We start from the raw sequence: 27124 nt of genomic DNA, 5'->3' as shown, positions 1-27124 counted from the left end.
TTCGAACCGATATGGAGGATGACCAATTGGTCTGTTGCTAATGTTTCACTTTGCTTTGCCGCCGCCTTACATGGCTCGGAACCCCAAAACGGTTGGATAAACGAATGATAAGTATCGATGTCGGACAATCCACCGCTTACACGCGACGGATATTATATCCTAGTATGATTGGAAGGCTGAGCAAGATGATGGAATCTAAGGGCGGTACGATCACAAGTTCCTGTGGCATCTTGAATGGTTGCCAGGGTCAAATGACTCCCCCTCCTGTTTTCATTCGTTGAACAATAGACAGCACCCCTTTGCTTGGAAAGAGTTATCACCTTTATGCAGTATATAGGAGAGAAATAGGAGAGGAAAAGGGGCCAACCAAGTATGTATAAATACCAGCAACCTTAGCAGGAGCAGTTACAGGAAGACAGAACATTCAATACATTTCAATTGTACTCTTAGTTCGATACGAGCCTTGGGCGCTGCTCTCAAAATTACCGCCGTTGCTGCTCTTCATATCTCCATTTATGGAGACACTATTGTATTTAAGCGATGCTCAGAAGAATAGGAAAGGCACAGCACTAAATGGGGCATGAAGAGAAATTGCCAAGCTGAACATCAAGCAAACTGGAATTGTTGTTGGCTTTGGCAATAACCACCTCAGTCCAGACTGCTCGCTCTTTATATCATTTTCTGCGTGCTACGCAGCAGTGGGGGAGTGATGTAACGAGTACGAAGGCGCAAATTATCCATCAATTCATGCTGCTCATGCTGCTGAGAATGAGGAATATCGGGCGTTCGGGCAGGGGTTTGGGGGCTTGCATTGTTGTATTTTCCTAGGCGCATTGACTTTCGAGAGCCCCTGGAGACCCAATTCCCCGCTCAATGTCCTGCGTGTGTGATTCACAAATATCAGAACCAGGTTGCCACGTATAGTCAAAAGTCCGGTGTAGATGATCATTGCATCCAGTGGAGGCAGAATACGTGAATGAAATAATTGACGAAGACCTTTACGCATCTCTGTTAGCATCTAATAGATAGCCTACAGCATGACACAAGTTAGAGAGAGCGGTAACGAGTCTAAGAACGGGCCACTCTCATGGTGAAATGAGGACGATCTCTCGCACGCATCACACCTTCGTCCCCAAAATGGGGGGAAGTGGCTGCGAGCAGTTCTGCTCTTCTAGGCTAATATGACCTGCAGTTCGTCCCAGCGTAATATACAACGTCAGTTACCTGCTCTCACCTGCGACCATCTTCAACATATCTGTGGCAAGTCCATAAGCCTCATCTCTGGCCCGGACACAAACTTTATCCGTGTTCTTCTTGTCGAAACCATGAACACACCCTGTCATCCTCCGAAGTATCACGTTCCTGCCACTTGTCGCACCTTCAGTCTTAGCTTTCCCAGCTAACTCTTCCGCCTCGAGCGCCGACGAGTCCAACTCCCCCGTTATGACTAGCATGTTGGTAGGGTAGTTGGACGTATCGGCATACGCTGGCGAGATTCTCGGATCTCGAGGATCCATCTCCCCTATGTATGAATCCCGGAAGATCCGAGTCCAGACCGGCGAGCGCGGCTTCGCGTTCGGTGCTGGAGCCTTCCTCAAGCTCGGGTCCCTTGCGAGGTTCGTCGCCGGATAGAAAGCAATGACAGACTGGAAGGTGCCGGGGGGAAACGGCGTTGGGGCGATGAGCGCGAGCGTACCCCCCGATGAGAACCCGGACACGGAGACTTGCGAGGCCTTGTACTCTTCTGGTCGGTCAAGCACGTATTTGACGGCATCCTCAACGTCGTTGACCGCCGCGGGAAACGGGAACTCCGGTCCCAGGCGATACTCGACATCGAGAACCACATAACCGGTAGTCGTGGCGACGAGCCGACAGAAACTGTCATCCGCGCCATGGAGAGGAAGCGCAAATCCGGAGCCGTAAAGGTTGACCAAGGCTGGATGGGGGCTCCTGCTTCCAGCGTATTCTGTGGAAGGTTTGTAGAGATAGGCTTTGATAGTGCGGCGGCTGTCGCGTGACGGGATTCTTAGTACAGAGTCGGGTTTGGGAGTCGGAGGAGAAGCAAAGAGTTTAACGATGAGGCGGAAAAAGGAGACGAGGAATTTGAGGCGTACATAGCGCACGAACGCAGAGAGTCTAGCCATTGTGGTCTGATGGCCACCAGCTTGAGTAAAACAGATGGTGAATTTTCTAATGTGAGTGGGAATACGGGCGAAGTTGAGCTATCGAATGGGGAACTTATAGTATATCGGAGTTGGGTTGTCTTAAGCAGGCAGCCGCGAAGATGCTTGCATGTATTCGCCGTTCGTATTCGTGTGTGTCATGGGTGATCGCTCACCGGCGCGCTTGCGGGATTAACGATCGCCCTGACCCACCGGTTGTGGGGTTGTGATTTGGGGAGGACTTCGAAGGGTTCCAGGGGACCACCAGACCTTATAGCTTTCGAAGCGTGTACGATGCGTACATCTTTCCAAAGGGTCTTGACAAGCCTTGGCGCGGACAAATATCACAACACAATACAGAACGCAGAAATGATGGTTGACGTTGGTAGACTCTACATATATTCGGCTGTGGAGGCCGCGAATCTGCATCAATTACTCTCATCTAGTTCATCGAAGTGTCTCTCCCGTCTACGATACCTCTGAGACTTTCGTGAACTTTGCTGAGGCTCCTTGACAACCTCAACAAGTTCCTCAAAGTAGTGGCTAACATCAGGATTCATAGTTGTAGGTTCTGACATTTTAAGAAATCGTGGATCGATGGTCACGTATTGGCGCCTTTTATCCTGTAGTAAATCACTCTTTGCAGACTTGCAGACAATCCTGTCATCCCACAGGTCTAAAAAGCAATCCTCCTCGTCGCTTGACTATTCAAAAATTCTCTTTAGAACGGTGTTTGAAAGGCTGAGGGTCTGGACACCACGTCGTTTTATTCTTCCGCTGGTGAGCGAATATGAACCGCCACAGCCACACCACTTACTGGTAATTTCTCGCCGTAGCCAGGCCCAACGGCGACAAGCTCTGTTAGTGCGGTGTACAGAATAACAGGATGAGAGCTTTGTGTTGACCTGTGAGATGGCTGCCTGCTAGGCTGCAGCACAGGCAATACCGAAGGATAATCTTTAGATAGGTATATAGATGGGCTCTATTCTGCACTCATTGGAAGAGCCAGAGCATTCATTCAAATTCAAGTTGCACACCAAGTTAGACACTTTGAGTGCCATACCGTTAACCTAGGCACATGTGTAGCAGCAGGCGAGAAACGTACCTGTTCATGCGCCGTTGGCAATCTTTGACGGGGCAGGCATCGTCAATGGGACGCGATCCGGGGAGATGTGGGACGTTTGAGTCCTGAAGACAGATGGTATGAAGGTCACCGAATGTATCACACATCTCGTCCGTCGTCAACGGATATGGAGACGCCATTTTCTCGGCGAGTCGTCCTCGTTTGGGGAATAACTCGTAGATATTTACTCTGGGGCTAGCTTTGTCTTGCAATTGTCTTTAGCCACTTCTTTCCTCCGAGTTAGGATTCTCTAATCCTGGCGTGTTGGCCAGAAGGACTGGCGTCGCGTTTGCACATGTCACTTGAGACAACATGCAACCTCAGCCTTTCCATTTTTTTGATAGTGCTAAGAGATTGAATCAATCAATTATCCACGTTACTTGGTCCATCACGGCGCTCTTGAACCTAGGTCTCTTGATACAGGCGTATCGCATTCTGCTTCAGTTTCTTATAATAGTTCGTCACTCGGCGCGTGGTGGTGCTTGAAGACCCTCGAGCCCCTTGAGCGTTCGGACCTCAGTCTCAAGTTCGCGAAGGTGCGGATCCTGTTTCAGCTCTTCTTCAAGGTGCGCAGGGAGTTCATCAGGCAGGCCGTCCTCATGAACCTTTTCGAGACTTTGGAAATATTCGATACGACGCCGGTCACTCTCCTCGTCTCAGAATGTGGCCTAACCGGTGACCGAGGAACGGTTTGCCACGTAACTTTGACCGAAAACTCGAGGATCGGCTTGAGTCAAGTGCTGTGAACGTTCGGCGGCGGTATTCCGTCTGAGAATGGGAGTCAGTAGAGTAACATGGGTATTGGGAGGTTTTGGAAGGAGGAAGGGATCGGGTAGGAGACCTCTTTTGCATTGTTGAACAATTGATGGCCTATCGTTCACGACTAACCGAGTTATTTTGCAACATTCGCTCACCAGACTGTATCTCCATTAACAGGCAACAATGGTGGCGTACACTCGTTAGATAGATATATAGACTCACTGCCGCTCTCTGGCCGAATTCAATCAGAGCATTCTTTCGATGAAGAGAAGTTGGACAACAAGATAGCCAGAATAAGATTTATTCCAGCGATACTATCGCAAGATTGGCGGCAACGCTTTGCTTACCACCAGATCACCTCCACCAGACCATCCTCTACTCCACTGTGGAACAGAGGAGATGGTAGTCATCTCGGACAGGTTGACACCCCCTTCGGGCCCACAGAACACCGCAGTACCCTCCCCCGCTGATGACCATATGAGTCAACTCCCCAACTCACAAACCAGGCGATCCAGACCGTGTACGAAGTTGTGCGATACAGTCACCATGGTCATTCCTTTTCTCCGCCGACAACGACCCCAGCACGAGACTAGCTAGACTTCTAACACGATAGCCTCTCTAAGACGAATCTGTGGCTCTTTTCTTAACGAGATGGAGCCGTCAAGCAGTACAGGCAAGCTCAAGAGAGAGCTCCCAACACCCCACCGTTGAGGTGTTCATTGAGTTCTGTCAGGGGCTGGGGGGCTGGGTGGCTGCCAGTGTGGCTGTGCAATTCTGTTTTAGGTTGGCGAGGCGAGCCCTGAACACTTTGAGAAGGACCTATAACTCAGCCCCTAAGTTCCCAGGATTTGGGTGTTTTGAGTTAGTAGCTCTGAACCGTAGCTGTAGCATCATCGGCGGAGAAAGGAAATGTTGTAGCTCAGTGGGCACTACTGCCCCTAGCTTGTGTGCGCCACAGCACCTTCCGTAGGCCGCCGACCCGTGACGAAGCGATAGCTAGTGATGAGATGCAAACTCTTATCTCTGATCTCGGCCTTGACCTGCTCCATCATGACACGAACCTGATCCGGGGTATATCCCAAGATCCTCGAGAAGAGCGCGGGTGTATGGCTGTCCACGCTCATTTGCATGTGTATCCTCTCCCACTTCCCGAGCTCCTTCAGATGCGGACCCTTGGCCCACGGCCCAACTGGAATCCGGTGCACCTCCTCCTTTACGTCGACGAAGCCCGCATCAATGATCCACTGTTTTTGAAACTGTGCGACGTTGATGCGTTTGTTGAAACCCTTGCTCGCTTCGTCGAGCTGGGTGGTCCAGGTTACCGACCAGCGCGCCCTGTCACACGAGTCGTCGTCGGCGAAGAATTCGGCATCATACTCTTGCATTTCGACGTATCCACCGGGGTTGAGATTGTTGTAGACTCGGCGATAGAACTTTGACCAGTCGGACGCTGTGCCGCACAGAGCCCGGCCGTGGATGTAATCGAAGGCCTCGTGGGGGCGGTATGTCCAGTCACTTTCGTAGTCATCGACGTAGAATGTGCAGTTGGGAGGGACCCATTGGGGCTGGATCGGCGACAAATCTACACCAATGACGGTAGCGGAGGGAAATTCGTCCGCCATATCAATCGCCCAGATGCCGGTTCCGGTTCCCAAATCAAGTATACGTCGAGGGTTAGAGAGGGGCGCCGTGTAAAGGCGGCCATGAAGTAGGAGTCGCCAGATATGGTGTTGCAGGTCGAGGCGCTCTTGCTCGGTATCATCATTGGGCAGAACATACTCGCCTTCGCGATAGGCATGGTAACGGCGACCATTTTCGTATCGGTAGTTGTAGATCGATGATGCTATCGACCCGGTCCGCGCACTCCCGGAAACACTGCCATACGTAGAGTCGGCATCCGCCTCAGCATCGACCTCGTCAGCGGCGACGTTCTCTAGGAAACAACAGGCGTCACATGACGAACCGAGAAGTAGTTACGGATGTTGATTAAGCTTACCGTCAACTTGTAGAGGTTGGGAGGGATCTCCAGAGGCTTCGATAGCGTCGGATGGTGGTAGGCGCAGTGATTCAGACATGGAGGGTTTCTACCGTGTATGTAGTTGACCACATGAGGGCGAGCTCGAGACACATCAGGTTATGAATCTTTTAACAAAATTCAGCGGTGAAATTGAATGCGTCGAATGGTGAAGATGCAACTCTCTTGGCGAAGTGGCACCATGCGTACTATGGTGTCATGGGTAAAATCGTGTAAACCTGCCCTAGTCTACCGTTGACAGAAAGAAGCAGCGAGTACGCTTTGGCCCAACAGGAGTGCCCCGCTCAACCAAATCTCGGGCTGTTCGATTTGAGAACAAGGGCGGCGAGGTGTTTCGTACCCTAGCCAAGCGCGTCTTAGCACACCAATTACCTTTGACACCGTCGTAGTATAGTAGTTGTTGTGTGCTTCATTTCTCCTCTAGCGGTTCCTTCTGAAGCATCCTATACGCTAGGCCAGTCCATCTTCAATGCCGGCCCCGCTTCCCGCTTCGGACTCGTTGCTTCAATAATGATCAACTGTACCTTCAGGTGGTTGTATCTAGTGGTAATAAGAATGGCTTATCAATTTCGAGGGGTAGGCCCCAGCCCCACCATTCTCAGGGTGTAAGCACACCATACCACGAGAGATCTTGCTGCAATGCATAAGCAAGGGCATTTAAAATTATATAAATCCCTCCAGAAGAGTCCTTTGCCATCGTTTAGATATGCGCCTAGAGACAAACTTCCCTTTAATATCTCTTGTCGTGTCCGCATAGGCACCTCGAATAAAAATCGTAAGAAATTCGAGGGTGCGGTCTCCCAGAAGGCATATAAGCGTGTCCCAAATCTGCAGCCAAGGAGCTTTTACTGTGATGCCACGTTGCAACCCCTCATTAGGTCTTCCAATGTCACCGTAAGTTGTAAACTCCCGGGATGGCACGTTAGAAGCCTTCACCCTTCTCCAAACTATTTGCGAACATGTCGAAACTCATCGTTGTCATCGGCATCACAGGCAACCAAGGCGGCTCCGTGGCGCAAAGGTTTCTAAAAGACTCGAATTACCGTGTCAGAGGTTTGACCCGCAACCCTGATGCCCCCAAAGCAAAAGAGTTCGCCGCGCAAGGCGTGGAAATCATACGGGCTGATCTGGACGATGTTGAAAGTCTCAAGAAAGCATTTGACGGCGCCAACGTAATATTCACCGTCACGAATTACTGGGAACCGTTCTTTCGACCCGACTGTCGGCAAGAAGCAAGAGAACAGGGCATCTCCTGTAGAAGGCATGCATACGATGTCGAGTATCGACATGGCAAAAACATGGCCGACGCCGCTGCCACGGTGGTCGATTCATTAGAGCCCAATGGTTTTCTTGTCTCCACGTTAAGTCATGCCGGCAAATGCAGTAAAGGCACCTTCAAAGAGTTGTACCATTTTGATGCTAAGGCCGATATCTTCCCGGATTATGTCGACGACAACCACCCCGATTTGGCGGCGAAGATGTCGTGCATTCAGACCGGATGTTTTTTCACTAGCTACCGACTTCTTCCTGAATCGTATCTTAAAAAGGTTGATATCACCGGGAATCGGTACTTGTATTGTTGTGGCTAACACGAGACTATCAGTTATCGGACGGTAGCTTCCAAATGAGTCTCACCACAAATCCTGAGAAGCCAGTACCGCACCTTGACGTCAACGCTGACACGGGTAATTTCGTCTATGCTGTATCGCAACGATCACCTGGCGGTCACTACATGGCCGAGGGGACCACTTGCAGCTGGTCGGACTGGATCCGAACCTGGGCAGAGATCATGAACCAGAAAGGCTCATACAAGCAGGCCACGGTGCAGCAAATGATAGACGCCACGCCCGACAAGGAGTTTGGTAGAGAGGTTGCTGACATGTTTCTCTATTGCTCCGAACCCGGATACGATGGAGGCATGGAATTGATAACGGCGGCGGATATGAGGAAGGTGAGTATAATGCACCGTCTGCCAATCTCGATTGCTGATCGGTGTCGTAGGAAGGTATTGATTGTCCCATGACGAGTCTAGAGGACTTTGTCCGCAGGACGGATTGGACCAGTATTCTCTCACAATAACGACGTGCCAAAGAGGCGGTGTTGGGGGCCGTGTATCTTGAACGATAGGCAGAGCAATGGTTTTCCAGGCAGCCGCGTCAACACTTGAAGTTTACTAGCTTGTCGGCCAGGGAACCCGAACTGGCCTCCGCCACAATTTGGAGGTGCATTTTCGGGTTAAGCGTGCTTCTTATCTGGCTTGAATAATCTACCTTCGGCCCGGGTCCCAAAAAGGCCGCTGTCGAACTTTGAGAAGGGGCGGATAGAAAGGTGAAAACTCGTGTGAAGATTACAGCTATGGAAAGGGCGCGAAAAGAGTGTACAGAGTAACAAAAGGTGGTGTACAAACTAACATCTCGAATTCGAGTTATGCCAGGACTTCTCGGCACGTGATACTGCATCTGTAAGGCAGCGGCTGTTCTGTACGCTTTTTGAATTGCCAAAATCTCAACAACGAGCACTTTCCTTGCGCTGTAATTACTGTCACGTATACACTGTAGCTCTCTTGATCGAATTCTTCAATTATTACTAAGTTTTCTACTATTGTCGTCGAGTGAGTCGAGGTTTTGGGTAAGTTGCGCTTCGCTGGCTGAAGGGTGCGGCGTACTTTATCCGTAGAGTGGATCACTACGCCAGAATAGCACTAACTTCACCGCCGTTCTGTGAGCGTATTTGAGCGATTTGAAAGCTGAAAGGTCGTATGCCTAGTAATTGAGTGGATTGTTGCACGATGTGAAAAAGTGTTGAGTCTTTTGCGTCGTGTTTGTGGCACTCCTTGAGGGGTCTTGGAGCCGGTGTACAGAATAGCCGCTGCCCTCGAATTCGTCGAGCCAAGCCACTGTAGCCACTTATATCACGCCTGATCACGAGCATTGCTACTACCCCCTACCATGTGGCCCAAATGAAACTAAAAGTAGATGGGGTCGCCCGCCGCAATTCTCTAACGCGGAGCAGGACCAGTAGCTCAAAGTTCAAAAATTTATTTCGCCACCTCCCCCGCCGCAGCCAAACGCCATCGCAGTGAACAGTTGGATAGTAGCAAGTGCCCCTTTACTGGGAATAGTGGTTATCACTCCTGTGTAGGATATAGGGGTAGAAGAAAAGGGGCCAACAAAATGCGTATAAATACCAGCAACCTGGCAGGACCAGTTGCTGTTGAAGAAGACGAGCAGTGGAACTATAAATTCTCACTATTTTATGAGGGCAGAGAGGGGTTTATATAGTTCAGATCCTTCTCCTCTGATTATCAAGCATCGGAATGTTTCCATGGTTGATTTATCAGTCAAGGCCTCAAATCACAACGGTTGCTAGATAGACAGTGCTGTTGACCTATGAGATGGTTGCCTGCTAGGCTGTAGCATAGGTAACAACGTTGAGATATACTGTGTTGAAGATATATAGGTGGGTATTGCACTCCTCCAAATTCAAGTTGCACAAAGTTTGACAAGAGCATTCAATTCGTATTATCTTGGCTGTCCCGGTTTGACAGTTCGCATTGAGATTGAGGAAGAAGAGTCTATTAAGGCATAGGTCGGCGCCGTAAGGAGGAGCGTATGCGAGTAACTATGAGTCACTTAGGGGGATTGAAGAGCTGTCAAACTTCTTGTACAACTTGAGTTGAATGAGTGCTCTGATTTTCTATCAAACTGAGGTCCTGCCTCGCATGTTTATATAGAGAAAGATTGGTGCCACATTTCGGCGTCTCCGTGCTCAGCTCCATAGATGAGATCCTTGCACCGCTGAGAACGTCGCCACACCACTGTTCAACAAGAGCCGTACGCGTGATAAGAGCCCTTTTACAGATAGAGGTAAAGGCAGCAGTCTCTCGTGTATACCCAAAGTCGTTAAAAGGGCCGTTGTTATCGCTAGTATCCTTTATCCAGAAGACTAAACAAACATTCACTCTACTAGATAAGCTGCGCGAGGTAACTCTTCATCGCCATTTACAGTAATGTTGAACAGGAGGCTATTGTGTATAGGCTCCACCACTGAAACACTGGTGAGAAGTGTCCATAGACGACGACGTTACTGACGGTTGCTCTGCGTAACGACGTAGCATTTGCACGTCTATAAAGAGACCCTGAACAGCTCGACGAGTAGATAGAGAACAGAGCACTCCTTCAACTCAAGTTGCACAAGAAGTTTGACAAATAAGTACTCGTTTCTCTTGATACAGAGTTAGTCTTTTTGTTGAACTTCGTGGATTGAAAGAGCGCTCTGGCTCTCCTCATGAGTGTAGAGCCCATCTATATATCTATCTAACGAGAGTACGTCACCATTGCTGCCTGTCAATGGTGATACAGCCTATTGAGCGAGTGTTGCAGAATGTCCTAGTCTGTTGTAAATGATTGGCTAGCATTTGTTCGATGCTATTGTCCAACACTTTTCAAATATCCAGACTTATGAACATTTGAATTAATCGAGCATTAGACATCGGAATCGAAAGGCCATTATTAACTCTCGGTTATATTTTCTCTACGTCGCTTGGTAAGCGACTTTCCTAAACATACCGCTTAGCCTTTTTTTGCTATTATCATTTGATTGAGATTAATCGAGCCCCTCTTACGGAGAAATTTATATTTCCTATCGAAGCAAGAGTAAGTATGGGGCCAGAACGGAGAAGGATCAGGTGTCAAACAATCACTGGTAGTACATTGATTGTTGCTAAAATGCTCTGATTTCTATCAAACTACGGTCCTGCCTCAGATCCTTGTCTAGCTGAGTATTCCAGTATTATAGCTGAACATGTTGCCATATACTGTTCGACAGTATACCATGAGATGCTATCCAAGGGCCATCTAGATATCGAGGCCAGTGCCATACACTATCCCCGGCCCTACCCGGCCAGATGGTCCACGGATTGGATCCGATGGCGGCAGCCTTTCATCAGATCCGATCCATGGATCAGTAAGGGCTTGTCTGAGGTGGTCCACAGACTGGATCCGATGTGTGGATCATCTCGATATCGAGGATATCAAGATCTATCGAGTAGGGTGCCCCCAGACCACATGGTCCGCGGATTGGATCCGATGACGGGGCGGGCAAAGGGGGTGTGATTCTACGGAGGACTTGTCCTATTTCGAAGGGGTCCAGGGGACCGTCACATTATATAGTTTCGAAGCGTGTACGAAGCGTACAACGCCTCCAGAGGTCTTTACAAGCCTTGGCGTCGCCACGTATCACAGGCTATGTCTGCCAATCACGTGAGGAAGTTGGCTTGGCAATGTTGCAACTTGCACCTCTTCCTCCTTATTCAGTCTTGCTCTCTTGTTAGATAGAACAACAACGCATTCCTTCTCTAGACTCCACAGTCTATCATTTACCACATTCATCTGATTCAGGCCCACTAAAACTGAAGCCAACACAATCATTTGTACAATAATGGCATCTCCAGGAGGATGGTTAAGTGCTTACGCCGATTTTTTCAAGCCACAATCCAACGTTCGGCTTTTCACCGTCGGCAAAAATGGTGTTGAAGAGCTGTCGGTAGAATCTTTATCATCACAAGGCAATATCTCCAATCCAGGCTCACCTTGCGCCGGCTCAAGAATATATGTTTTTGAAACAAGAGGAAGTAGAGCGGACCTCCAGGGGACCGCTGGCATTCAGATCTCTGAAAGCCTCTTCAAAACCATCTGTTCAACATGGCATATCTCTCCTCGCTTCCTGGAGCAGATGTCAAGACCTGGCGCTTTACCGCGCTTTGAATACTTGCTTGAGCGAGAAGAGCCGACTGTCAAGATAAGCAAGCTGATTGCTATTAACATCGGGTTCCGATGGGGTTCTGGCCATGGCGAATTCATCATTGCACTCGGCAAGTACTCCTTGGCATCTCGCACGTTCAGTATGTTTTGCTCCTCGAGGGGTATTCTAGAATACGATGGGTTGAACTCCGAATTGTTGAGACTATATTCTGTTTCCGACCTAATGGAACGGTACGAGGTTGAGATTCAACGACATCCACTCACACTAATCTGTCTTCTTATGGAGTGCTGCGAGCGATTCATCGATATCAAGTCCCAAAAGTATAATCTCAATATGTTACAAATAGGAGACTCTCTTCAAGCCTTGTATCCGTCAGCCTTTGCCGAATGGATCAGATCATGGAATATAAACTCCGCAGCGAAGTCTACGCAGAACACCCTTTTGTTCGATTGCTACAATGATGTGACCTGGATCGGGAAGAATTGTTTTGAGCTGATGGACATCTGCCGACAATATCTTTGGCTTTCAGAGTACCTTGAGAAGTCTTATCATCAAACGATACCGCAAAGCATAGTTCGTGGCTTGATCCACCGCACTGAGATTCATTCTCGCATCCTCGAATACTTGGAAAAGATGATTAACACGCAGTTCAGCCATCAATACAACTACTTGGTCCAGAAAGATGCGGAAGTGTCCATTCAAATCTCAAGAGCAACGAAGAAAGACGGCGAGTCGATGAAGACCCTGGCATATCTTACACTGTTTTTCCTTCCGATAACTTTCGTCTGTGCCATCTTCTCGACAACTGTCTTCAATTTCCAGAATTGGCATATATCCAACTCCAGAGTGGTGTCTCCAGGATGGTGGGTTTTTGTCTTGAGCTGTGTGGCAGCAATGATCGCTACGCTCTGTGGTTGGTTTCTTCTTGTTGTCCGGCAGCACGACTGAAGCTAAACGGAGACCATGACGATAATCACGCTGAGATGGATGCCAATGATGCTGATGATTAGCGATAACCCTTCGGCGTTCTGCGGTCATCTTTGTTAAAAGTACTGGCCACGACATAGTGTCCATCTAAAGAGGGACTTGCGCTGCAGTATTAAATCACAATCAAATATAAGGAGATTTCTTCAAAGGCCTTAGATCCCGAATCGGTGTCAAAGGGTTCGATCAACGCGTTACTGATTATTCAAGGAGTGAGGGACTTCGATCAAACCTGCGCTTAGTCATAAGTCGGCGCGGTATTCACATCATCGAAAAGATCCCCATCTGTACGTTCAAACTCCCCAGCGTCTTGGTGAAGGTCGTTGACTGTGAACATGCCGACATGGTTCAGCGGTGGAGTAGCAGGGATACTGATATCCAACCATTCTGGTGGTCGTCCATCATCCGCTGGAACTTGACCTCTGTCGGCCGGGGGTTCAACTTGAATTTGAATGAATGCTCTGGCTTTCCCAATGAGTGCAGGATAGAGCCGTCAGCACTGATCGTCGAGAGACAGCAGAATTCTAAAAGGAGGTTATCGGGTATGGAGGTGGCGTCGCTGACGCCGAAGGGATGCAGACGCTGACTTCGGGAAAGGACTTAAGCGCAAGATTGAAGGCGACCTATGGGAATGTCTATAAAAGGAAAAAAAAGTCGTGAAGAGCATATGAGGTAAGATTGGTAGATCGACGCAGGCATGTGTTGCTGGAAAATCTGTTGATTGTCCCCTTTCAAGCTCGCACAAAGTGTAACAAAACAACTACTCCTAGCCTCCTTTTTCATTGACCTTACCAAGAGCACTGCGGTCTACATTGATATAGTCACAGGCTTCCAGCCGGAGGTCCAATTGACCCATGTCTTCAACAGCTTGTATGCGAGAGTAATACCGGACTGGCTCGTCTTCCTCCCGTATCTTGACCACCCATTTGTCATCGGGACCGTAGACCATTACTTTTCCCCCCCACAGAAAACCTTTCGACGGGATCCTTACCATAAGCAAAGTCGATATAGTCACCGCAGACCTTATGAGCCAGCTCTATCTGCTGTGCGTCATCTCCTCGAAAAGATTAAGAAATATGTACATTAGGTCGATCGCGTGGTACGCCGTGCCTTTGAGCACATTGCCCAGAGGGGATCGTTGGTCAAAGTGGTATAAGTACGTCTGCGGCACATGAGACCGTTTCACGTGGATCCAATCTTGCGCAACAAAGAGTGCGTCACCTGCCATTTCTCATAGAGCTTATGCACGTCCGTTGCGGGTGTGCTGGGTTTCATATCGTAAAGGCCCAGAATTGCCTCCGCGTGCTCTGGTTTCATGAATTTGGACATTTTTCCAGCGCTTTCATGAATGTCAGGTCTTGAATCTGCATCCGAAAGGTAATGGCCTCGTCGGCAGTGTCGCCGATCATGTAAGACTTCAACCACGATGGTGGTGTCGAGATGGCCGTAAAAGTTGGATGCTTCATCGGGAATCTTTCATCGTCGCAAGGGTTAGCGCTACAGACGAAGACTCCCTCAACGGGAATCGTAGCAGCGGCAACGACGTGGTCGGGCAATGCTCTTAGTTTCTCTGGGCTACCAGGACCTTGGATATTGAAGTATCGTACGAGTGCCTGATACCGTTTCTCATATTGGTCCAAACTCCACATTGGGATGGTGTTCAGGGTCCCAGACATGACGGCGCGATGAAACACGGCAGGATTTGCAGCCGCGATCTGGTATGCGCATGAAATCCCACCGGCAGACAATCCAAAGATGGTGACATTGCCTTTGTCGCCTCCGAATTGGCGATGTAGCGCTGTATCCAGGCCAGTTCTGTCTGTCGATCCGTTAAGCCGAAATTACCTACTCCAGATAAACCGTCCTTTTCGAGGTCCTCTTTGATCTCACTGGAAGCCAGAAACCCGTCATAGCCCACGGGGTAGTTGAAATTGACCATCACAACGGGCGTTCCTCGCTCGATAGAGTAGAACATAGCGTTGACGGCATCAAAGACGGATGCGTTGGCGCCTCCATAGACGAAGGATGTAGACCATAACGGGAAGGGATCCTTCAACTTCGGACTCAGAGTAACAATGTTCGGAACCAGACAATCTTGAAATGTGGAAAATCTGGCACTGGCGTCAAAATGCTGGGTCGAACCGCGTCATACTCTGGCGGATTGGGGCCACTGCATCTGGATCCGTCGTAGTAGTTGTTAGGCCAGCATGTCGCCAACGTCGACCTCGTCCATCGTTTGGCAAGCCACCCATACGGAATTCCACAATATTGTGACAATCCTGTGCCATATTCCCAGCCTTTGAGGGATCCCAGTCCGTCGATTTGCACTTCCCGGGTGCCCGTGGGGGCACAAGGAGGCATTATATTTGGCGAAGGCGAATTCTTCTTTGATTTGATAATAGAAATCTTGAGAATCAATTAGTCGACCCAAGGAAAGGGAACAAAGAGAATCCTTTGCCCTATAAATTTATATGAATATTTGTGAACGGATATATTTCACGGCGGGTCTTCCTGTACTGGTCCGGTAGAAGCGAGGACTTTCCGCGGTTCTCAAAGATCAAGACGGAGACAGATAAGTTGACGACTTTGATTGGATTCATCGAGGAATTTAATACGAGATTGATGTTGCCCCTCTATATACTCACTACAGGCAGAGTGGCATTCTAGAATCAGTCCACATTTGGCAGGTGGACGCGCAATGACTAGCAAAGGGAGTATTGAGAAGGGCGTTTTACTGATTCATGGCCCCCGGTTTGTTTGTATAGAAATTTCATCTACAGTACGCGGTTGGAGCCATCATAGGGGCCTGAAGGTGACATTTGGCCCTACAAGCTGGTCATAGGCATTCTCAACAGCTCCGCGAATAGTTCGCGTCGTCGTTTTTCTCGAGTGTAATACAGCCAGAAAATCGATAATAATGCAGGAGGAGGCTTTCTGGTCACGACATCCTAAGGCACGATCCATACCAGGCACGCTACGCATTGTACAACCTCGCATGTCGGCCACCTCGTCCCAGGACTAAGAGGAAGAGTCTTCCCCAGCCCCAGGCAAGTATCGGCACAGACACTTAGAGACAAGTTCCCCAACCAAAGCCACCAGCATTCGTGGCGCATTTGCGCCTTTCGCAGATCGGCATCACCAGGAACGACAAATTGGATATTTTGGCCGATATATATCTGAGAGGAGCCCTGGGCGCTGTCTTTGGACCTGGAAGGCTGGGGATATGTCTCTGGGCCAAGTGTCAAGTCAATGTGGGCTGGCATCACGGGGTTCAGCACCGACAGTCTTCCTTTAGGCCAGAAGGATCCCTAGATCGGCGACAGGGAGAGATGATTCTACCGAATCCAAAATAAATATCGGCGCCACTGCCAGCTCCGTGTTGGTAGTCGCAGGGTACTCCAGCGAAGACATGGTCCAAGCACGGCTTTGCGGACACAACTTGGCTCATTTCATATTCTCTGAAGAGCGTAGAGGCCTAAAGCTACCGCGTAGCCCCAAGCTTCCCGACGAGCTATTGGTTACGGAGTAACGGTTGCTGAAATCGTTTGTGAGGAGGTGAGATGGAATGCTAACATTGATATAGCCTCGTGTGCTAAGGATCCCCTCTTCGCATGCCGAAAATTTACCCATCAGTGGATCAGCTCCTTGTATCAGAAGTGGATCCACGTTGCGGTCAATGCACTGACTGCGAGATTGAAGTACAGTATAATCGAAATATGAGGCACCATCGCAAGTCAAATGCGGATTTACCGGCAACGACTTTACAGATTCAATATTTAATATCCGGTTTGCTAAGAACCACATAATACTGCGGACTGAGTGCAACGGCCATTGAACGACCCTCCTTCTGAACACTGAAGCTAGACACCTGCATGCAGGCAATCGACAGCTAGTTAGAGCATCCGTTCTCGGTGACGCTTTTCGCGTGGCATGATCGCTTAAGAACACGTTCGTCTATCAGGGTGGCCAACAGATAACCAGCTGTCTACGTCAAGGGACACGCTCCTTGGACGCGACTCGGAGTCAGTATTGATTGCAACTCCACTAAGACATTTGCTGGCAAGATCATATTAAAAAGATACCAATTTTGCCTATTTGGTCTCCTGGCAGCTCCTTTGGACCCCTCTGTCACAGTGGCTTTTGCTAACCCCACATGAAGGTTTGGTTATATGTGGGGAAAACTGGCTGGGGTTTTGTAAAGCCGGGATGTGGCTATTATTGCCTAAGAACCTTCCCTACCGTGTATGTGACATAGTTCTGGGCCCTCGAAACTCCTCACATCGAATTGTCAGGTACACTTCATTGGCGAAATCCCAGGACAATCTGTCAACAAGACAATGGCACAAAGACAGAGAAACCTCATTTGTGAGGTGATACCACTGTACCTGGAGCGACGGAAGCGCCATTGGCTGTCTCCGTATATTCCCGTGTTGTCGGGGCCGACAACGCGGCATACGCTTTTGCCTGGTGGAAATCTCGTGCCCATCACGATGATCTTGGGAAGGGTTCTGGTTTTGCCAATGCTGAGAAGGTCCTTCTGGGAGATGTCTTTCCCAAGCTTCTGAAGCCGCCAGCTGCGTTCTATCTCCCTCTGCGAGCAGACAAAATGCGTCTATTTGATTCTCCATGCTTTGAATGTCGCTAATTGGTCTCCTCCCCGGTACTACATGTAGTTTCTAATGGTTTTCTTAACAGTCATCGATATCCGTCGTTCTAGCGAGAAGGAACACGAGGACCTGAAGCGGAGGCTACAAAAGTCCATGGACCACATATCCAAGGCCTTGGCGGGGTTGTGGTAGGATGCCAGGACGATGATGAGGATCATCTAGTGGTTGGGCTAAGCCGGAACTCATACGAGGCTGCCGAATCCTTCGAGACTCAACAAGCAGAACTATACGAGTTGATGATGGAAAGAATTGGAGAGGATAGAGAGATTGAAAATCGCGTCCGCCTTCTCAATGATTCTATCTACAAGTCGTAGTGTTTGAGATTGGTGTTGTAGTTTGGTCAAAATAAATGTACTTGTTAGAGTCGTTGAGTCCCGCATGATGAATCGAACGGCACTAGATTTCACTTAATCCCTCATTTTCATACAGTAAAGCCTTCTGGAGTCAGGGCGTGCATCGTTGATCTCCAGCCCATGAAGCGGCCTAAAGTCCATGCCCGGAGCGGGGGATCGACTTGAGATGTGGAGTACAGGTAACTAGCTCCTGACCGTCGTTCGGAGAGCGCATCGTGGCCCACCAGGTTGACGGGCGTCAACCAGAGTTTGGTGCAAATGTCGTACCAAACTTTACAAATCTGCGCGTAATAATATGTCAACTGGTTGACTCTGTTGCTGACACAAGGAAAACACAGTCAAATGGCAGCTAGGGGTTAAATTTTCGAATCTCCTTGAGAAACTTAAGTAGCCGTATTGACCCTGGATCAACTTTGCTTGTAATGCGACTTCCGTCGTCAGGGCTACGTTCCAAAGATAACAATCTTTTCATACATGGCAGGGATACACCTGGACATCTACCATGCTCATTCCCAAATTCTTCAGCCTTTGCAACTTGACCTGCATCGCCCTTCTTGCTCAAGTTCAAGCGCAAACTGACTCCGGCCTGGGTTTAGCTCAGCTTCCTGCTTGTGCGGTATGCATTTCTTTTGAGAATAGACACAAAGCTTCAACTTGATCCTGACGGCGCCACATCAGGAAGCTTGCGTTTCGTCGGGGCCCGCTGCATCCTGCGCTCTTGACGACAAAGCATACATCTGCAGTGATGGCGCATACAATGGCATCATTACTTGCAGTAGGGCTCAATGTAATGCCATCGATATATTGAATAAGCATTCAAAATGTCGATTCGGTGACTGCGGAATGCTGAGATCTGGGAGGTGCTGTGAATATTACCAGCACGGTATGCAGCAAAACACCGCACAATTCTGCCCAACTCGTCGTCATGTTGAGTGCCGTCTTCCTCACCATCTCCCTGCTTTTCTGCTTCCTCCGGATCTACGTCCACACACCACTTACCCTCAAGTTTAAACCCGATGACGGAATAGTCATTATCGCCGCGGTGAGCACACCAGACTGTGCTACGTGAGATAAAGAGATTATCTAACCTATTGGCCTCCTTCTAGGTCTTTGCTGTGGCCGAGTCTGCAGCCAATAGCTTGCAAGATCAACGGATCGGCTGCTCAAGTCGAAGATGCGCAACGATTTCTGATATGCGCCTTGGACGGACAGGAAGTGCAGCAAGATCCTTCCTTTGATGGCCGTGAAAATACAAAACGTGCAGACTTTGGACAGGCCGGGTGTGGCCCTGGGTGCTCGATCGAAGTAGCTAGCATCACCTACCTCGTCTGTTCGCCTCGCCATTCCATCGCGACAGGCAGTGTGGCTATGAATGAGCAAAAACCTCACGGCTGTTGTGATCCCAGACAATGCCACCAATCGACAGATCCCAGGTCTCTCATCGTGGCAGATCACGGCACAGAGTCGCATTATCTCGCGGGATCCAAGCTCGATTCTCGGGCTGGCTACTATAGTGGCGAGAAGCCCCGAGTTAATATCAAGTCTTCATGGGACCGGGCACATTTCGTTGCAAGAACTTAGGAAAAGACTCGCCCCTGGAAGCTACAGGACCACGATTATTAACCATCAAGCGTCCGAGCCGTTTCAGATTGACGCGCGCTCAAATGGAACAGGGTCCACGAAAGAGGCCTCTACCAAAATCCCGCAGCTATCGACAGAGGGTTTTACATCATGGAGACCTTTTGCAATGACACCGCTTGGCAGTATCTCAATCCATGTGGTGCCGGTTTTACTAATTGCGATAATGCTTGGGTTCCTCCTAAAATCTGAACGCTCTCAAGGCATAGCCGACTTGCCAGCAGACAACTCACTGGTCCATTATGGATGGACTTTGTTTCCGGCAGCGGTGTTTCTTGGTATAAAATTCTTTTCGGGACGCTCGATAACGCTCTTTCCACCATGCAACCATTCTACGTGCTCAGTGATCGTTGCCTCGACCGCGAGAGAGAGTTGGATGTCAAGGATTACAATCAGCTCCTCACTCCGCAGAAACTTTGGTATGGAATCATCCACAGGCATATGGCCATGACATCTTCGGCATTTGCGGCGATCTGCGCACCTTTCTTGACAATTATTGCTAGCGGCTTGTTCAGGTACGTTAGTAGTCATCTTCCATTCAGCAAAGCTTCGACCACCGCTCTGAGTTGTCTAATGCTGACATCTTGCTCTCTGAAAAGCCCCGGTGCAGCTATTTCACAACAGACCGGAATCATAGCTCAAACAACGGCCTGGTTTAACACTTCCGACACGCACGCCCCGTACGGTGGGTCATTCAACAATAGCGACCCCCCAATGATAACACGCATTATGTACTCCAATGCCGGCTTTCCACAATGGACCTATTCCGAGCTTGCGCTTGCTGAGGTCGGCTTTGAAGCGGGAGTCACAGGGAACATTACCAGGACTCACAATGCCGCCTCAGTGCCGTCGCAGCTCGCCATCGAGGTTCCAGCGCTTCGCGTAGTCATGAACTGTACAACACGTCCATACACGAGCGCCGCACCTGCTCCCATTGTCTCAAGTTTTCAATCGTCGGCTCCGACTTTCCTTGAAGTCAACATGACCTTCCCTGAAGCGGCAACCGAAGGTGATAACTTCCAACAAGGAAGTCCTCGATGGAACTATGCTAACGGCGCGCTAACTACACAATGGGCCTACAATAACAAGCCTGGCATAGTCGGTTACTGGACCCCGGCCTTTTTTGGCGATGCTCCCTGGCCAACGACTATGAGTCTCTTCGCAGAAGTCGACGCGAATGGCAATCCCAAGAACATCACCATCCTAACCTGCATGCCATACATTGAGACTGTGCGAGCCAACGCGGTCTTCAACCTTCCATCCTTTGAACTAGCGGCCCCTGCCACAGCCATCGAATCCGCGGCCAAATACTTCAACAACGACTCCTTCTGGGCCATGACTCCCTTCAGCATAGCGGGAGGCACATTCGACCAAGTCCTCATCCCCGTCAACCTGACGAAACCATCCCCACTCTCTGCCTCCGACAGTTTCTTCCAAGCCCTCTTCCAGAGCCACGCAGTCTCCTGGGTCCGGCAAACACCAGAAAACTCATTGATGCAGTCGGACACCTATATCGAATGATCATGGCTCAGTGTCTGCATACGCAGCAAGGCCGTTGTTTGCCCGTGGATGCTCTACAGCAAGCCGCTCCGCAGCCCGGCCCTGGCATCATCAGAGATCCCAATGGTCGCCGCCTGTATCAGAGTGCCACTGCATCCTACATTCTCGTCACTCTATCGGCAATTATGCCCGTGTGCGCGCTGTTCGTCACATTCACGTTCAAGCCCCAGGGTCTATTGAGCAAATTACTGAACAGCATTGTAGCGAGGGCGGGTTTGCTAGCAGGATCTAGGTTACTAGAGATGGCGCCGCTAGGGGTGGAGTGGTGTAGCGATGAGGAGTTGAAAAAGGTAGAGGCGTTTGACGGGTTGGCATTGAGATTAAGATGGTGCATAGAGGGTGCCAATGCGGTTAGGTACGGCATTGAGGGTTTTGATATTCGGCAGTGTTGGAACGAGAAAGGGGCTGCCTTGTGATGTCTTCTGCCCGTGACAGACAAAGCCATGGGTACTTTGGCTTTGAAGCAGCAGAAATGTGCACATGGCTCACTTTTGTGAGTTCTCCTTGAGTTGTATGCTGAGGCTACTTCTGTGGAACCCTCGTGACCCTGCCTATAAGAAAATTACGGTCGCATGAACGACTTCCCACCTGATTCGCAAAAGGTCCGTCATCATAGCGCAAACAAGCCTCGTTCAACACAAGACCGCCATCGAGCCCAAACCACTATCACAAGTCATAGAGGACCCATATACAACGCCTCAGAGTCCAACATCAACACCTGGGAGTCATCACCATGCCGTAAGGCTGCTGTCAAATTGGGTGTAACTTGAGATGTCTTGAATGCTCGGTTCTCTATCTACTTGTAGTGTTCCTAACGTCTCCTTTATAGACGAGAGAATATCTCGTCGTCGTGCAGAGCAACCATTAGAAATACCGTTGTCTATGGAAACCATTTACCAGTGTTTCAGTGGCGGAGTCCATGTATTATAACTCCCTTGTTCAAACACGACCCTTGCCACAACGACGACCGCCACAACGACGGCTGGAATGACTACTGCGGGCCATGGCACGGCTGACGACGGTGCGCACAATGAAGGCGGGCAAGACGACGGCGGCAACGCGTCACCACAGGTAGACTGCCCGATTATTTAGGATAGGGCTTTGATTTTAGATACCCAACTCTACCCGAAACCGGATGGGTCGGGTTTTAGGGTCGGGCTAACCCAACCTGTTGCACAGCCTAACTAAAGCGCCTAAGTAGAAGACGGCGAAAATTGGGGTTGCTTTAGCCGACAAAATTCATCACACTTCTGGCCTGGAGCCAGTCTGTCCTTTGTTATTTTCACGCGAATACCCTTACTTTCAGGACTTGGAAGTCCGATTATGCAGTCCCGTACCACATCCACATCCCTTGACCTGTCAGTCTCAAACAACACCATATCGAAACGGGTCATGATGCGAGCCACTGCGAGAAACAGCTCTGCATACACTAGACTGAGTTGTGACCGCCTGTTAGTCTGGGACGCCGGGGATGTTAGGAAGATGCATGCTCACTTTATCCCCAGGCAGATCCTAGAGCCTCGACCGAAGCCCATGAAATATCTGGGCTTTAGTTCGAGATCGTCGAGCCAGCGTTGCGGGTTAAATTTATAGGGATCTGGGAAGATTTTAGGGTTCGTATGGTGCAAATAGTGCGATTGCATAACTGGTGTCTGCATGAAATTGCACGAGTTAGCTGGACTGATGTGCAATTGGAACTGTGAACTCACGCCTGCGGGGATCACCCATTCACCATACCTGATTTGCTCATTAGGAGCATATCTAGGCATACGGCTCGACACGACGTGAGATAGGCGGATGCCCTCAGTTATAACCGCCGACTGTGTTGCTAGCGTCAGTAAGGAGTGTTCAACCTTGAAAGCGATCGGAGGGGGTAGCGGGTCAGGCACGCAGACTTACGAAATACGGTATGGCTTCGAGCTTAGCCAGACGCATGGTCGAGCCCGGTTCAGGCATATGTGGTTTCAATTCCACGCGCAGGCGATCCAAGACCGCTGGGCTATCAATCAGATGGAACATGAGCACTGCCAGCGTCCTGGCAGTCGTTTCGGTACCCGCGATCTGAAGCAAATTCGCCTCCGCGGAGAGACGAGCGGGAGCCTTCTCAATCGGAGGAAGATTGCTCTGGACAATATCTTGAAAGATTGTCCGCTGCGAAGCTTTCTCTGACGAGCCTTCCCCTCTGGGCAAAAGTGCGTCCTGAATCATCTCTCGAAAGAACTCCCGATTTTTGGGGATCAGTGCAGCAGCCGGGCTGATTCTCTCCACAATGTGCATTGGCAGCATCAGCAGAACCATCTTGGATATCCATGCGAAGTGCCGACCAAAAGGGCCTAATTGGCTCAACTTGCTGTACGCTTCGAGCTCCTCGCCGGCCCAGTCTGCCCGCTGCAGCTTCCGGACATCCTTTCCATACGCATACACGGAAATGATGTCCATAGTCAAAGCTCCAGTTGCGTGAAGCAGTGGTATAATCTCCCCATCTCGGTGGGTCATGGCGAAGCGCTCAGCGAGCTCGTCGACCTTGCTGATGATTAGACCCTCCAGGGCCTGAATGTTGCGCTTACTAAAGAAGGGACTCAGCGCCGCCCTTCGCATACGATGGACATCATGCTCGACTGTTTGGAATAAGGACCACCCGAGCGGCCCGTTGCGCTCTGAGCGGTAGAACCAGGCATCCCTATTGCGTTTGTGTTTGCCACTGGCGTAAATATCGTCCAGGAAGTCCGGGTCGTTGATGTGCAGGTGGGCTGGATTGATGCGCACGATAGGCCCATATTGTTGGTGCAGTTTTTCGATTTGCCAAAGATAGCGAAGTTTGTGAGGGTATAGATCGTAGTAGAATTCGTACAGATATGTCGCTCCTGCAAGTTTGGGGCCTGGGAATTTCGCCAGAGGGTGGAAGTAGAGGCGGTAGATGAATTTGATGATCCAATACAACAAGAATAATCCCAGCAGAATTACGACAATACTCCGCGCTTCGTCGAACTGAGGCTCAAATTTGCTGAGGTGGACTTTGTTCATCTCGACGGTGGATGGCTACTGATGCAGCAAGGTCTGACAGCACTACATCATTCCAGCAATGCTTTTCAACGAAAACGGTAAATATTGACCATTTCCCCTTTGATGCAATTCAAGTGGCGAAGCCCATCGCCGTCGGAATTGACCCTTTGGAGTCCGATCCCCTTCGGGAAACTTCCGCCATCCACATCCCGACCCTTCCAGATTGTAGCTCTAGTGATGTAGTGATTCAAAGTCAACTAGATCTAGGATCTTTCGCGTTTGTCTCAGCTATCTACCTCGTGCGATACTACCAGAAAAGATGAACGCATTGTTTGACGGTCCCTTTGTGATTGGGATCGGCCTGTTGGCTTTTGTACTCTATGTTCTCAAGCGGGCATACCCAAGGCCGTATCCAGGAATCCCATACAATTCTGCGTCCTCAAGAAAATTATGGGGAGACGCGCCGGGGCTGCTTGCAGCAATAAACCAGGACCCAAACAAATGGGTCTTCGAACAGAACAGGAATCTCAACGCACCTATTGCTCAGCTCTTTCTTGCACCCTTTGCAAAACCCACAATCATCATTGACGACGTCCGCGAGGTCAAAGACATCCTCAGCAATCGCACGAACGTATTCGACCGAGCTGCTAGGACACAAGATGCCTATCGCAATCTTCTTCCGCACTGCAGTTTAGTCAAACTTACCACGCCTGCATTCAAAGCTCAGAGACGCTTCTGGGAGGGCGTGACTGGCACGCCTTTTCTACGACGCGTCGCTGAACCCAAGATATACCGATGCGCCCTGGGATTGATTGATCTGTTAAAAGCCCAAGCTGAAATGGCTGGTGGTCGGCCGTTTCACTGCTTTGACGGCTTCGACGTGGCAGCGTTCGAATTGATTTGGGAAGTGGTATTCGGTACCCCTGAGAACGCGATCAATAATGCACGCAATGATGTCCTTAAGGCAACCCCCAAAACGGTCCAACCTCCGTCACTGGACTCGGCGGCCGAATTACCAGCCATTCGCAAGCCTTACATGTGCGATACAGTGTCGTTCTTCATAAGCACCATAGCGAAGTCATTGAGGTCAGTCTTTCCAGCATGGAAACTTTGGTATCTCAGACAGCAGCCCGTCTACAAGGAGAGATTGGCTTGGAAAATTAACACTATCAACGGGCATATTGAAAGCACCCGCGCCAAGCTTGCAGAACTCTCGGAAGACCAACTCGTTGAGCTTGAGGAGACTTCTTCCGTGGTCACCGGAGTACGGCGCCATCTTCTGGCTCAAATACGTCAAGGGAAGCCCAACAACGTCAATTTTTCCTCATCGGTCCGAGACGAAATTCATGATGAGCTGTTCATGCTTCTCGTTGCCGTAAGTAAAAGACCAACTTCGTCAGAAGACCAATTGTGGGGCAAAGAGCTGACGTCTGACAATTCACAGGGGCACGAGACGAAGGCTGTTCTGCTCTCCTGGTCTGTAAAGTTCCTCATCGCCAGCCCAGAAAAGCAACAGAAGCTGCGAAAAGCACTGGCCGATGCCTTCCCGGGAAGATCAAAAGGAGAGCAGCCTTCTTTGAAAGCCATCTCGAGCACTTCAATCCCGTACCTGGACGCATATATGGAGGAATCCATTCGGGTGGCAAACACGTCTCCTCGTTTTGTTAGAAAAACTACAACTGACACCCAGGTGCTCGGATACCAAATCCCGAAGGGCGCTACCGTATTTCTCAACCCTTATATTGGCACGCAGCCGTTCGACATCCCTGAGAATGTGAGATCCCAGACGTCACGCAGCTCCAAGGACAGCTTCGAGTTGTACTGGGGCCCGAACGGTATGGATGATTTTCAGCCAGAGCGGTGGCTTGCAGAAAACGGGTCCTTTAATCCTCGCCAATTCCCACGTTTGGCATTCTCTGCTGGACCTCGGATGTGCTATGGTATGTCTAACCCCTTGTAATGTTCTCAGTTATTACTTTGCTTGGCCACTGAGGTAGATGGATCAGAGACCCTTAGCTGACAATGGTGTGTGTAAATAGGCAGAAATCTCGCGTTGATGGAATTCCGCATAAATCTTGTGCTCCTGGTCTTAAACTTCGACTTCGAGCCTCTCCCTAAGGGCCTCGACAGTATGGAGTCTCAACAGCGACTTTTTCGAATGCCACGGCAATGTTACGTCAGGCTCAGTCCGCTTTAAAGTTGTTACGGTCTTTTCATGCTCAAATTTGGATCCAAAGAGACGATCTTACATCAGATATTGAAGTCAAAAGGCTTAGGAGCTTGAACGTTTGGCGAAAGATGTGGCGGGTAACAGCTCAAGAATTGGGTACAAAGGCGAAGGATGAGCTCGCTCGTCTTCAGACGCCACTGTATCCTGGTGACTGGACGCTTTCTCTCTTCGAAGCAGTATTTCCTCTTCCCAAATCCAACCGGGCGCTACGGACGACAGGCACCTGCGTAAACGTCAGACACTAACTACATTGCGAGGATCCTGGCCCAACATCCCTTGTCCAGATGCTGCTGACACATGCTCGGAATGCACCATCAACCGAATCAGTCGAGATATACAAAGTCTTGCGCAATTGTTGGATGAGTGATATTGTGGTGCAGTCTAGGCCCCATTCTAATGAAGATGGCGATAACGATATTACCATATATAACGTTGCGCAATGTTGCGTAACGTCGAAACACTGCCTCCGACTACGATAACCCGCATGATTCAGTGAGATTCTGTCAAACTTCTTCTCTTATTGAAAGAGTGCTCTGATCGAATTTGCTCAGAGGGTGGCATTGACTGTCGGACCGAGAGAGGATTGATAGTGTCGAACAGGGGACTATAGGCTCCACCGTTGAAACGCTGGTGAGAGGTTACCATGGACGACGATATTGATGGTGGTTGCTCTGCGTGGCAATGAGGTGTTCGCATGTCTGTGAAGAAATCCTTAACCACTCGGCAAGTAGATAGAGAACCGAGCACTCTTTCATATCCCAGAGCATTCAATACATCTCAAGTTGTACAGATAGCCTGTGATTCTGGCCAAGAGGCCAAGGACGGCGCCTATAAAACGGCCACAATT

The 27124-nt window shown here is 49.7% G+C and overlaps 12 protein-coding genes across 12 annotated transcripts; 6 read left to right on the top strand and 6 right to left on the bottom strand.

Moving 5' to 3' along the window:
- Nucleotides 1-1220: 1220 nt before the first annotated feature.
- On the bottom strand, nucleotides 1221-2144 carry Z518_09631 (uncharacterized protein; the record flags this gene model as incomplete). The annotated part of the gene is made up of 1 exon (XM_013412248.1): nucleotides 1221-2144. The coding sequence occupies one exon, from the start codon at nucleotides 2142-2144 to the stop codon at nucleotides 1221-1223; it is 924 nt and encodes a 307-aa protein (XP_013267702.1).
- Nucleotides 2145-2928: 784 nt separating this feature from the next.
- Z518_09630 (uncharacterized protein) lies at nucleotides 2929-3425 on the bottom strand (the record flags this gene model as incomplete). Its single annotated transcript, XM_013412247.1, has 2 exons — nucleotides 2929-3067; nucleotides 3268-3425. 2 exons carry the CDS (start codon nucleotides 3423-3425, stop codon nucleotides 2929-2931), a joined length of 297 nt encoding a protein of 98 aa, XP_013267701.1.
- A 1557-nt stretch (nucleotides 3426-4982) lies between these two features.
- Nucleotides 4983-6119, bottom strand: Z518_09629 (uncharacterized protein; the record flags this gene model as incomplete). Its single annotated transcript, XM_013412246.1, has 2 exons — nucleotides 4983-5977; nucleotides 6041-6119. 2 exons carry the CDS (start codon nucleotides 6117-6119, stop codon nucleotides 4983-4985), a joined length of 1074 nt encoding a protein of 357 aa, XP_013267700.1.
- Nucleotides 6120-7038: 919 nt separating this feature from the next.
- Z518_09628 (uncharacterized protein) lies at nucleotides 7039-8158 on the top strand (the record flags this gene model as incomplete). Its single annotated transcript, XM_013412245.1, has 3 exons — nucleotides 7039-7626; nucleotides 7683-8030; nucleotides 8081-8158. The coding sequence occupies 3 exons, from the start codon at nucleotides 7039-7041 to the stop codon at nucleotides 8156-8158; spliced, it is 1014 nt and encodes a 337-aa protein (XP_013267699.1).
- Nucleotides 8159-11518: 3360 nt separating this feature from the next.
- Z518_09627 (uncharacterized protein) lies at nucleotides 11519-12790 on the top strand (the record flags this gene model as incomplete). The annotated part of the gene is made up of 1 exon (XM_013412244.1): nucleotides 11519-12790. The coding sequence occupies one exon, from the start codon at nucleotides 11519-11521 to the stop codon at nucleotides 12788-12790; it is 1272 nt and encodes a 423-aa protein (XP_013267698.1).
- A 274-nt stretch (nucleotides 12791-13064) lies between these two features.
- Nucleotides 13065-13775, bottom strand: Z518_09626 (uncharacterized protein; the record flags this gene model as incomplete). Its single annotated transcript, XM_013412243.1, has 2 exons — nucleotides 13065-13291; nucleotides 13619-13775. 2 exons carry the CDS (start codon nucleotides 13773-13775, stop codon nucleotides 13065-13067), a joined length of 384 nt encoding a protein of 127 aa, XP_013267697.1.
- Nucleotides 13776-14139: 364 nt separating this feature from the next.
- Nucleotides 14140-15187, bottom strand: Z518_09625 (uncharacterized protein; the record flags this gene model as incomplete). The annotated part of the gene is made up of 3 exons (XM_013412242.1): nucleotides 14140-14645; nucleotides 14672-14937; nucleotides 14979-15187. 3 exons carry the CDS (start codon nucleotides 15185-15187, stop codon nucleotides 14140-14142), a joined length of 981 nt encoding a protein of 326 aa, XP_013267696.1.
- A 3584-nt stretch (nucleotides 15188-18771) lies between these two features.
- Nucleotides 18772-19427, top strand: Z518_09624 (uncharacterized protein; the record flags this gene model as incomplete). The annotated part of the gene is made up of 2 exons (XM_013412241.1): nucleotides 18772-18911; nucleotides 18953-19427. The coding sequence occupies 2 exons, from the start codon at nucleotides 18772-18774 to the stop codon at nucleotides 19425-19427; spliced, it is 615 nt and encodes a 204-aa protein (XP_013267695.1).
- Nucleotides 19428-19805: 378 nt separating this feature from the next.
- Z518_09623 (uncharacterized protein) lies at nucleotides 19806-21005 on the top strand (the record flags this gene model as incomplete). Its single annotated transcript, XM_013412240.1, has 2 exons — nucleotides 19806-19999; nucleotides 20084-21005. The coding sequence occupies 2 exons, from the start codon at nucleotides 19806-19808 to the stop codon at nucleotides 21003-21005; spliced, it is 1116 nt and encodes a 371-aa protein (XP_013267694.1).
- A 2-nt stretch (nucleotides 21006-21007) lies between these two features.
- Nucleotides 21008-21809, top strand: Z518_09622 (uncharacterized protein; the record flags this gene model as incomplete). The annotated part of the gene is made up of 2 exons (XM_013412239.1): nucleotides 21008-21399; nucleotides 21647-21809. 2 exons carry the CDS (start codon nucleotides 21008-21010, stop codon nucleotides 21807-21809), a joined length of 555 nt encoding a protein of 184 aa, XP_013267693.1.
- A 428-nt stretch (nucleotides 21810-22237) lies between these two features.
- Nucleotides 22238-24068, bottom strand: Z518_09621 (uncharacterized protein; the record flags this gene model as incomplete). The annotated part of the gene is made up of 4 exons (XM_013412238.1): nucleotides 22238-22478; nucleotides 22539-22696; nucleotides 22754-22864; nucleotides 22944-24068. The coding sequence occupies 4 exons, from the start codon at nucleotides 24066-24068 to the stop codon at nucleotides 22238-22240; spliced, it is 1635 nt and encodes a 544-aa protein (XP_013267692.1).
- Nucleotides 24069-24366: 298 nt separating this feature from the next.
- Nucleotides 24367-26244, top strand: Z518_09620 (uncharacterized protein; the record flags this gene model as incomplete). Its single annotated transcript, XM_013412237.1, has 3 exons — nucleotides 24367-25422; nucleotides 25492-25987; nucleotides 26087-26244. The coding sequence occupies 3 exons, from the start codon at nucleotides 24367-24369 to the stop codon at nucleotides 26242-26244; spliced, it is 1710 nt and encodes a 569-aa protein (XP_013267691.1).
- Between the last annotated feature and the right edge of the window lie 880 nt (nucleotides 26245-27124).

This window comes from Rhinocladiella mackenziei (assembly GCF_000835555.1).
Source record: "Rhinocladiella mackenziei CBS 650.93 unplaced genomic scaffold supercont1.8, whole genome shotgun sequence".
Taxonomy (NCBI): domain Eukaryota; kingdom Fungi; phylum Ascomycota; class Eurotiomycetes; order Chaetothyriales; family Herpotrichiellaceae; genus Rhinocladiella; species Rhinocladiella mackenziei.
This window is presented reverse-complemented; position numbering and strand designations above follow the sequence as displayed.